At 39.1% G+C, this 11,422-nt stretch overlaps 2 protein-coding genes and 1 long non-coding RNA gene across 4 annotated transcripts in view; 1 reads left to right on the top strand and 2 right to left on the bottom strand.

The window, feature by feature from the left end:
- The window catches only part of LOC115244838, a 2,625-nt gene extending 1,648 nt beyond the window's left edge, over positions 1-977 (bottom strand). Inside the window, exons 1-2 of one of the 2 annotated variants that reach the window (XM_029822834.1) lie at positions 880-977; positions 249-452 (exon numbers count right to left, since the gene is read on the bottom strand). The gene's annotated coding sequence lies outside the window, so the exon portion shown is untranslated. Of the gene's footprint in view, positions 1-248 lie in introns of both variants that reach the window. The other variant, XM_029822833.1, reaches the window with a different exon arrangement.
- LOC115244845 overlaps positions 1-4,124 on the top strand; it is a 45,522-nt gene extending 41,398 nt beyond the window's left edge. Inside the window, exon 3 of the long non-coding RNA XR_003885435.1 lies at positions 933-4,124. This is a non-coding gene — a long non-coding RNA (uncharacterized LOC115244845). The remainder of the gene's footprint in view (positions 1-932) is intronic.
- Positions 1-10,156, bottom strand: part of LOC115244842 (zwei Ig domain protein zig-8-like) — a 78,681-nt gene extending 68,525 nt beyond the window's left edge. Inside the window, exon 1 of the mRNA XM_029822840.1 lies at positions 9,934-10,156. Within this exon, the coding sequence (XP_029678700.1) occupies positions 9,934-10,156 (223 nt within the window). The remainder of the gene's footprint in view (positions 1-9,933) is intronic.
- Between the last annotated feature and the right edge of the window lie 1,266 nt (positions 10,157-11,422).

Here is an 11,422-nt window from a genome sequence, read left to right as displayed (position 1 = left end):
TTTTTTAAACATTTATTTTGGGAAATATATATAAAATGTTGCAATTATAAGCAGATCACTCTGTATTGTTATCTTGTGTTTTGCATTTATTGTCGCATAAGCGGCTACTCTGGTTTTACGATGCAATTAAAAATTTATTAACTTTTTATAATAATCTAATAATTAAATAAATTAGCGCTACGAGTTTTGTGAAACACATTGATAAACATCAACATTCATTTCTCAGAAATTAAAAATAATGTACTCACGTTATATGATTGCTATGTAATTTTAATAACGAAATAAATGCACTTTCCAATTCGCTATTACAAAATCTGTACGCTATGAAATTCGTTATTATCTGCTACTGAAAAATCTGTCCGCTATGAAATTCGTTGACAAATCTCTATGAGTGGTATTGTCACATTTTTTTACTGGAAGCACAAGAATGCAACAATTTTTGTTTCGCTCCACTATGGAAAAGAAAAATTAAAATTAAAATATGAAAACGCGAATACAAACTAACAAATGGATAAGTGAATTAAGAAAGTTAATTAAATGTTGCCTCTTTTTAATAAATAAATTTGCTACAATATATCAAGATATTCTTCTCACGAACATGAGTACGTGACAGATTTGATATTTCTGTTTTTGGATAGAAAAATTTTTAAGGAGTATTTAAAGAATATATAAATTCTACTTTCTGTAAATTTGATAAATAATAATTTGGAGATATGTTAAACGAAATATATTTACACATGCAAACATTAAACTATACTTGTATTTGACTTTTTTATTTCACGATGAATTTATATGTATATACTATATTAATTTAAAACTTGTCTTGTTAAGAAAGCACAAATTTCGGAAGATTAATTAAAGTTAAGAGTGAATATTTACCTTGACGAAAACAAATTTCTAGAATTGTATTTTTATCCTGTACTTTTTTTCAGATTCTTAAACAGTACTGTACACTGCGAGTATCTAATGTCGACTGTGAGCTAAAGAGGCTAAAGGCCATCACACAAATCTTAATCGTAACTATAAGACTGTAAGCAAATGGACCAATCACAATGAACATTGTAAAAATATTTGACTGTGATTGGTAGACTTGCATATGGCCTTACGCACTATTAGAACCAAGACTTTTTCAACGTACAATGGTCTTAAGGCAAGTCGTAGGCGTGTGCGTGTCTTTCTTTGAAGAACAATGATACTTTCTTTATCTGAAATGTATACGTTCTTTAGCTATCGCTGGCCACATGATCCGAAACCGATAATAGTAATAGGAAATCTTAATAATTCTTATTTAGTAATGATTTTATCTTCTACGATAATAAATTTTATTAATAAATTTCCGAAGAAAATTATATTTACAGCAAACAGAACAAGAAAAACGTTAGTACTATTTTATTAGAAATAACGACATATCGATAGCATTATTCATTGCTATCAGCATTTATTTCGATGACAGTAATGCCTAGAGAACCGCAATTTTCTTCAATTTTTCCGATTGCTCGAAGATTAAAGGGCGATTTAATTTAACAAATAGCGCAATCACATTTGAAAATAAATTGAATCGTAGATTGGAATTAGATATAATATCGCAAAACAACCATGATATTGTTACAGAAATATAATAAAAAAAAATTAAATATTGTACAAAAAAAAATTAATTATTGTTTAAGACGAGGGAAGTTCATAATTAGTTCTTAATCTTGAACCATGTTGTTCATTCGTTTTCACGTGTGATGAAAAAGCGTGAACTGTGGCTGCGCGTAAAAGAACAGTATTTTCTTATTCCTCGAGAGAAATTTTCGTTTTATTTTATAACAATAAACTTTCTCCATCATTTTTCGAGCGAGGGAGTCTCGAGTTTTACCTGATTACCTGGTCGACATCTGGCAACGCTATATCTCCTTAATGCCGACAATTGTTTTTTTATTCTCTCTCAGTCGCACCCATTGTCTGTTTCTCGAGAAAGTTTATGAGACAATCCTTCAAAGATAAATAACTCTGCTGAGTTTTATTTATGAAAGAACGGTCGGTTCAAAGTACATGTACGTATCATAAAATGAATAAATACTGACAAACATATCGATGCGTTGATTGAAATACGAGAAAAATATCCCTTTCATGTTCTCGTCGCGTGAAATCCATTGCACAAAGTCGAAATGTAATCTCGACGTGCACTTCACCGTCGTTGCGATACATCGAACACTAGGCAGACAGCTAGGAATTATCAGTTTCCTGTCGACGAAGCGACACACGTCCTCGTCTTTGGCAATCGCGTCGGTCGATCGGGGAAATGCGAACTTCATCTCGTGTGCGTAGCACAAAGACGGCGCACGCGGGAGCCCGCCATTGTATCGTCGCCGATACCTATTTCGCTGCCACTTGATGCGGCTGGTGTGAAAGGCCGATGTCAACGACAGCGACCAAGAGTCGTCCTCGATCGAACGGAAATAACGGCCGAAGAATCGGCCTCCATTTCATCGCGCTCTTCTTTCATTCACCCTCCTCTCTCGTATCACGTTCCTTCGACAGGTCACGATGGGGAATCGCGCGGTCAAACGGAGGCTTCGATTTAAACCACGAAAATTAAATAAGGGTAGTTCACGCAGGCTTCTCGATCTCAATGATTGAATTTGGCAAGCGATATTCGATATTCGGAATAGGAACCATAAGTCATGCTAATAGCAGATTTCTCAGTGGGTTTTAGAAAGATTTGACGGTATAATATTTGAGAAAAGAAGAAACTAAAAAAAAATACTCATCTGAGATTCAAGCTAATAATATTTATCGTTTCTTACGAGCTCACGTCAGAGGATGCAGAATCTAGATAAGGCAATATTGCAAAATTAAGTGAACTGATTGCAAATCTGCCGAAAGGCACAAGCCTTGTTTATTATGTTGTACATTTGCGCTGTTCGTGTTAGCCGCGCACGTTCATTTACGCATATAGCATAAGCTGCTTGCCTGCTGCATTAATGGAATGCCTTTGTCTCTCTGCCTGCGCCTGGCACGAGATTTACTTCACGAGGATTAAATCGCATGGACCGCACGGGATGTCCGTCTGTGAAGAGCGAAACCCGGAAGGGGAGGGTAACGACGTAGCGGCTCCAAGGGGAGAGAAAAAAAGAAAAAAAAAAACGTGCGCGGAGAGTCTGAACAAAAAGCGGCGAAAGGGTCGGGTGGATTAAATTTTCAAACTGTGCACAGAGCCTGGGAGCGCCGCACATTGTGGGTGGCCCCCGCGCGCCACGATCGCTGAATTAAAAACAATGGAAATGCTGAGTCCTCGGTAGCGCGGCTCTTGTTACGGCGTTTGTTTTCCATAGCGAAAAATAATAATAAAAAAAAAATGCATTAATCGAACCGCCCGCAGCCGCCAGCGATGACATACGAATGTCGTCGACACGCGGCAAACCAGAGGCGAGGGCCTGCCAGGAATTATCGAACATCGGTTCCCTCGATTTACTCGATTTCGTATCATGCGCGCGTGTTTTTAGATTAGAAATTTAATTACACAAATTTTTAAAAAACGCAAATAATGTACATATATTAAATCTGTCTCACACGGATAATTATCTTAATTAGACATTGAGAATCTCAAAATTCCTCGAATATCGCACAGAGTTCTATCTTATATATTTCTTCCATGTTATATCCTTTAAAACACGAGAAAAGATAAAAGTTTTTCGCACTGTGCTAGCGAACATAGTTTACAACAAACCGAGAACTCTTGCGAGAGCAAACTCGATAACGATTACGTGACGGTAATTACACGGCGCGGAAAAGAATTTCGTCATAACTACGGTAAACATGCCCTCACCGTCGATAGGAGGATCGAGGGGATAAATCAACCGGAGAAAAGTTGGTTAATCTTCATCGAGAGAGCGGTAGAGACTTGTCGGATTGTTTTCATACGGAACTTTCGAAGCGTTTCCGTAGACGTCTGCCAGACTTTACCCGGGAGATAAGGATCCGCGTTATTACGAAATATTCCCACGTTCCTACGAACATCCCGAGGGGGTGGGGAAAGAGGGTAACTTGATTACGGCAGTCTTACGAAGAATTCCTACAATTTCCAGAGTGCCGACGCTTCGCCAATCATCTTTCCCACATGGTGAATGCAATCTCGATAATCCTCATCTTTTTAGGGTAGAGATGTGTAGGGATGAATAATCATAAAATCTAATTTTCAATGAGAAATTGAAAGTTTATTTTTATATTTCAATTACAATTTTATATTCAATTTAAATTTTCATCAATTTCGAGTGAAAAATATCCTATTGAAAAATGAATAATAAAAAAGATGTATGGAAAAATTCATGAAATTGCCCCAAACAATGAACAGGAATATAGTCCTCAATGTGCGAATACGTGTTTATAATCACTTTAATTCATAATAGTATAACTGGAAGTTGATTCTTATTATTGAAAACAATGTTATTTGTATTTTATAATATTTATGTTATTGAAAAAACACATACACGCAACGTAATTTACATTAATTATACATTTTGTCATAATAATATATGATATTTTATATGGCCATTATTATTGCCTCCATTTTCGTCTAACAATAAGTAACGAGCTAATTATATAAGCAATTGTGCAAAATAAACAATGTCTGCGTGTATAATTGATAAATCAGTTTAACTGAGTCAAATCTGAATTACATAATCATTTATACATCATATTTTTGGATCCGTTTATCGCGTATTGTCCTAAACTGAGAGATTAATTAAAATTTTTAATCGCATCTCGTTTAGCGCATGTTGAGATTTCGGGTAAATAGATCTAGTATATATCTCCATAATGCATATCCTCTTAAATCGCCGTGCGTTTCGCGCTACGTTGCTACCGTATATTTATAACAAAATTAGGAAATGTCCTCTAGCAGGAAACTGGTCAGAACTCAAAGGAACCCTTAACGTTTATAAGTATGCGGGGCTCTGATTAGAGTTCTCTCTCTCTACCTATTTTCTCTCCTATATATTTGAATAATATTCTTTCCCTGGACGTCTCCCTTGAAGTGCGAGGCTATGTCAGATCATAATTAGCATATACGAGCCGTCGTATAAAACAGCATATATAAGGAATATAGTGTCGCGGAATAATCGTTTGCTTTTGCAAACTCATTTCGTACGATTTTAATTTCCATAATGAGTATTTATTATTTAGTCCAGTATTACGATAAAATCTACAAATATCGTTTATTAAGGTTCGATGACAGAAAAACACTCCCGCGAAAAAATATGTATCTCAGAATACCGTAATAAAACGGCTTTTCCACGTTTGCTTTGTGCGGTTTGTTGGCGCCAAATTTGTTTTCACGAGTCAATAAAAATATCTCCTGTTCGACTATATCTATTATATACAATAAAACAAGCATATGCTTAAAATAACGCATTTACAAGAGTTGTATTTTGGTTATCAGAAATTACATAGAAAAATTTAATTTTTTTAGATTCGATAAATACAATGGGAGAAGGGACTTTTATTTCTTTTCACAAACTACAAAATTTTGTTATTTGTTTTTTCTAAATCTTTTCCGCTCTTTTCTGAATTTTTTGATAGAAAAATTGATATAAAGTACGGGTATAATTAAATGTTGGGCAAAAATAGTTAATGGAACAGAGACGATTCACAACTCGTAACATTGAGAGATCCAATCTCGGTCCTGTGTATTCTAATAGCAGGATTGTGTACAATGCAGAACGCGCGGATAAGATCTGTCGTATCGCCTTAAGTGGAATAAGTCGATCGTAGTTGAGAAACTAACCGAGGCGGAACAAGTTGAGCGATTGCCCGCTGGTGAAGGCAAGACGTCAGCTCGTAAATGTTGCGCTTTGTCTCGCGTCGCCTGAGTATTTACAACTTGTACTACTCGCGACCATCGATCGAGCCATGATCGAGTAACTCTGATCCGATGCGAGCGAGAAGTGAATAAAAACAGGATAGTTTGACGCGTACGATCTGCCTACGTTTTCTCCATCGCGAACTATTTCGCACCAAGTTTCTCGAAGAGACGAAGGAAGGAGGATAGAAAAGAAAGACGTTCGATTTGAATGCGCCTAATCAAAGTTAAGGCAGAAATATCGAGGCAGGGAGAGAGGAACAGACTATTCGGTTCTTCCAAGTCCCACTTAAGATAAAGCGAAGTGCACTTTACCGTGAGAACCTGACACTTTTCTCCGCGAATAGCTCTCCCAGATCTCAAATTATACCCGATAAAGAGCACTTGCGACTAATGAAAAAATTGCTTCCAGATTGCGATCGTTGCACCCCATGAACGTATACCGTCTTCCGCCACATAATTTTTATCATTGCAAGACCGCACGTTACGGCGGATGAACCTGATAATTTTATCATCAAATTTGAAAATCAGATTTTCTTGGTAAGCGAGAATTAAAACTATCACATCGTTCTTATACATGGTATTGTTATTTCATTATTTTCTTTAATATCTTTTCCGATAATCATTTTTCGAAGATTAAAATAATTTTATATTTTTAAATTCTCTTCACACGATCTTTCTATGACGCAAGCGTTTGCGACGATCATCTCGACGGCAATTATTCATTATTAATTGCAACGAGTAGTCTCGCATATTCCGTCGTAAAGTATCCCGACATTCTGCGCGAAAGTGGTTCACGGGCGGTTCGCAACGGGCATCATTACGAGCTTTTACGCGCTCGTAAAGACAGAAATGGAGTGACGGAGGAAGGGAGCGTGGCTTGGTGTAATAGGGGTAACGGGAAGGCATGGATATTGCAAATTTGCGAGTGGCATTACCGGAGAGAAAGCATTTATAGGCGCGCGGAGGAGGCGCTGGAGTGAAATATGAGGCGATGTCATCCAACCGCGCGACGTCTATATCGATGAAATTCAAGCTTAACGCGTTAATAAGCGTTACCGGGTCGTCAATGTCCTCGTGATTGGAAGATATGTGTAGTATCTCAGATACATCGTACTTATCTTAGGAGATACGATATTTCCAGAGAAAAGTTTGTAATCGTATTTCACGTAACAAGTATTTGCGTTTCTATCCGAAAAAATCAGAAAAATAATGTATGTATTAAAAACGTGAAAAAAAATTGTGTTACATAATAAGAAAGATTAAAGAGAGTGGGGGGTTATTGAATGTTGATCGGAAACATTAACGACTTTTTAAATCGATATTATGAAACTTTAGCTCGACGGGTTTAAACAAAAGGCTATTTGAAGACAGGCGAACGCGATGATAAAGACGTTTTACGATCGCAGCACGAGCTTGAAAAACAATTTTTCAACAAAAGATTGACAAAAAAAAAAGAAAAAGGAGAGAAGGAGGAGAGGAAAATGAAAAAGCGGCCGACACCCCGCCGCGCGATACTTTAACAAGAAAAATCTTTGCAGTCGTCGAGCAATTTTATTTACAATGGTTAAACGAAATCTTGAAAGAATATAAGCGGCGAAACTCGTAAATCGTACCGCGGAATCTATTGTGCCTTGACTTAGAAAAATAAACCCCGTTACATCACCGTCGTGCGCATCGGATACGCGACTGTATAACTCGAATGGGAGGCGAGGTAAAATGAAAGAGGTAATGTTTTGCATTCTCCGCTTATTCACGATGAGAGAGAGAGAGAGAGAGCATATTTTTCAAATACAAAGTGTTTATAAAAGTATCAATTAGTCACTCGTGCATCCGAGAAGAGACGTTAATGACGACTATCAGCTGGACAGTTAGCGAGCGTCTGGAAAGCAAGCGAGTAAATACAATCGCCGAGGAAAACGTCGCGTGAAAAGCTGCCGGGGTGAGACGGTAAAGTGAATGTAAATACCTAAAAAAATAAAAAAAATAAAAAAAAATAAAAAAAGGCGCAAACTGCACGTGCCAGGTGTAATATAGTGTTATTTTATCCAAAGCAAAAAAGCTGTTGTAACGTGAAAACTGTCTTCCTCAAATGAAGGATATGCATTTTCATCCGTTGCAATTATAAAACAGATAAAATATCAGTAAAAAAATATACTAATTATTTTATAGATGCAATCATTTAGTTTTACGATAATGCTCACGCTTCTCACTGTAAATTAAAATTAAACAGCACTCTCATATATATATTTTTCTGGTTAAGAACAAAAAGCGCAATGGAACTTAGTAAATTCGTCGTAAACGTGTAAAAATCTTTTAAATTGCTTTACGATTGTCGTACAAGCTCATTGATCCGATTATATGAGGCGAGTCGTGAAATTTATCGGTTATCGCTTCACGAAGTCCCGAGATAGTTATCGGTCCGATGTAAGAGAGCATTTCCGCGATCGTTTCCGCGCTAATTCTATATAGAAGAGATGTATAGAATAACGCGAAGAAAAATCGGATGATGGTGTTAACTGTGAGAGAGAACGTGAGCTCGAGATCCGCGGCGTTATTTATCAACGACAGCGATATTCGGTTAACGGAACGGCGATTACGCGCGAAGCGTGAAAGAGGAAGGAAGATTTTATCGGCGCGAGAGTCCAGATGTTGTATCTGTTGTGTAAACGCGCTTCCACTTCTCTCCCGGATGATGAGTAATTACGCCGCGCGAAGAAAAATACAATGCTCTCTCTCTCTCTCTCTCTTTCTCGAGAAGGGGAGCGATCCTCCTCCCGCGCAAGCAGGTGTGTATAGCCGTTACTCTTTAGGATCATTTGTTCAGCCGTTGCGTTAAGGGTCAGGGCTAAGAATGATAAACGATCCCTTTGCCTCGTCTTCGGCGTATTCCTCCTTCGGGATTACCTTCAAGGGGAGTATAACGGGCTTCACCGGAGGAACAGGGAGGGAAGAGAGGAATAGGACCATCCTCTCGGTCCCTTCCTTCACCTTCGTCTTAATGTAGGCGAAATTTAAAGGGGCAGCTCTCTTCGAGACGGGGAGACCTTAAAGAGGAAATTCGTTGCTTCGCTAGTCGACGATCGCCGGTCGACGAGAGCGTCCGTGTCGCGACGAGAGGAGACACGGCGACGACGCGTCGCCCACGGGACGATTTAAATCAATTCGCTGCGCCGCGTAAGATAAATTCCCAGACTGACGTATAAGCGATCGCGAAAGTTTTTCATAGCACGCCGGGCGCCGCCGCCGCCCGCGTTACGTGCGATATGGCGTGGTACAAAAGTTTGCTCCTTAAACGATCCGATACGGTCGGCAAACTTCTTTCCGCGCTCGCACGGGTAGGTGCGCCGGGAAAGGGGGAAGCTGCGTGATTAAATCGGGTGCCGCATCGCGAATGATATACGTTCGCCTTCGCGTTCGCGCCGACCGTACGTGCGTTCGATTCGATCGGCGGGTAATTACTTACGTAAACTCCGAGAAGCGAAAACTGCTCTACGTCCTATCTTTTTTTTTTCTCTCCCCCTCTCTCTCCTTTCTATGACCACGGTGGTAGATAAAAAGTTGAAGGACGTCGTTATCGAATTTAAGTTTGCTCGGTATAATTTCGCGGGAAGCCCTATCTGCGCGTGATAGAGCTTAGCCCGACATCGGTATCAACCAATCCCAGGTGTTCAATTGGCGCTCCGCCAGAATTTAAGCTCGGCTTAAATTTTGCGCAGTCGCTGCTACCGCTACTACTACCACTATTGCGGACGACTATTACGGTAACTAGGGCAGATTCGGATTAGAATTAACTAATTGTTGCGTACACCATCCTAATTAGGTGAAATTCCCGCATGCTCTCCGCGCACTAATATTTGATTGGAACCGCGGGATATCCGCATGAGAGGAAGTTAAATCTATTTCCGTGGCACACGTAATCGTGATGTCTTATATAATCGATGGTATATTATTATAATATTCGGGAAAGAAAGTTTCGTAATTTGCGTAATTTTCTTTAGACTTGTTTAATTTTAAATTGTGAATTTTCAATTTCACTTCCCTATCAATATTCGGGCGGATGGAGTTGCAAGGTAACGATGACTTACCGATTACATTTAAATGGACTAGATGACTCATGTGGGGCGTCGTGGAGACCTGGCACTCGTAAATACCGCTGTCCCGATGCTGCGGATATTTTATCTGGAGCGTCCAGTCGTCCGAATGGGCAGTGTGGATCGCGCGAAATCGCTGGTCGTTCGTGTACGTGTAACGGCCAATTGTGAGCAAATGGACGTCTCTGTGCCGGACCCACGATACTTGTAGCGTCATCTGCAAAAAAAATTAGTTTGGAATTATAGCATATGCGAAAGAAAAAAAGCGGAGAGGGGTGGAGAGAGAAGAAAAGATACCGCGGTGGTCTATGGGAAGCATGAATGATTTCCTACGGTGGTTGAACTCGGAATCTTTTGTGCTTGGTTAAGGGTTATCCATTATTACGCCGGGACACGTAATTAGAGGCTCGTTTGTGTCTGGCGTGCTCGTAATTAGCAAAATATCGGTCAGGACTTTTAATCATGCTCCCGACCAGGAGATCTCGACATGCCAGCGCCGGCATTATCATTCAATGCAAGTTTTTTTTCTTTAAAACAAGCGTGTGTAAAATAGAGATATGAATAAAAATAAACGAATGATTTTTCTCGGTTCATATATCCAGAGAAATTCTCTCGTATAAAATGTCAACTGTAAGATAAATTACATCCTGCTATCGCAAGATGAAATAAATAATCGATTATCGTGAACAAACGCATAGCTAGCTTCTATATAAAAATTAAATTAATAAAAACATTCTCGAAAAATCAAAATAAACACGAACCGAATAAAATATAAAATTTCACTCGCTCATTCGAAAGTATAATTTTCTTCGTTATCCGAACTATAGCCTGCGTCTTTTAGCATTTGTAACGTGCATGCGCGAAGAAAATGATTCGTGTAGATAGCTAGCAATTTCTCTCCAATGACACGTGCAATAGAATAAATTACAAACAAGATCTAAATTCGGAGCAGGCGAGCGGGATATACGACGCCGCATCAGATACAACTTTCGCGCTTCTTCCTCTTCCTCGTACGGAGGAATTGATAGAGTCGCTTTGCATATCGTTGCGAAGCTGGCGTGCGAGATAAAACGCCCCAAGCCGCGATAATTGGACACCCGAGTGCGGTGACGTGTAAATATTTGTATCTTTCGAACGGGGTCGATACTCGAAAGACACGAACCCTTTGCACATGCAGCAGTAACGTAGTTCAGATTGCATCTCTACCTGCCGGAAGATGTCCTGAAAGCGATCATTTGATTTTTTGTAGCGCCCAACATTGCCGATTAAATTAAATGTCGCGATCTAATCGAGAGCTAAGCTTGCATCGATAAGATCAATATTAATCGAAGCACGGGTTAATAACGCGAGCGAGCGGGACGCGAACATGAGAATTGGAAATGGAAAATTAGAATTAATCCAGTTTGCCGCGATACTTGTATATTAACGGCAACTTTGAATAAATCTCGAGAAGCGCGATGTTAAATATTATGTACACAAGATA

This window comes from Formica exsecta, unplaced genomic scaffold (genome assembly GCF_003651465.1).
Source record: "Formica exsecta isolate Colony F162 unplaced genomic scaffold, ASM365146v1 scaffold871, whole genome shotgun sequence".
Taxonomy (NCBI): Eukaryota; Metazoa; Arthropoda; class Insecta; order Hymenoptera; family Formicidae; genus Formica; species Formica exsecta.
Note: the sequence above shows the minus strand (reverse complement) of the source record. Positions and strands in the feature narration are given on the sequence as shown.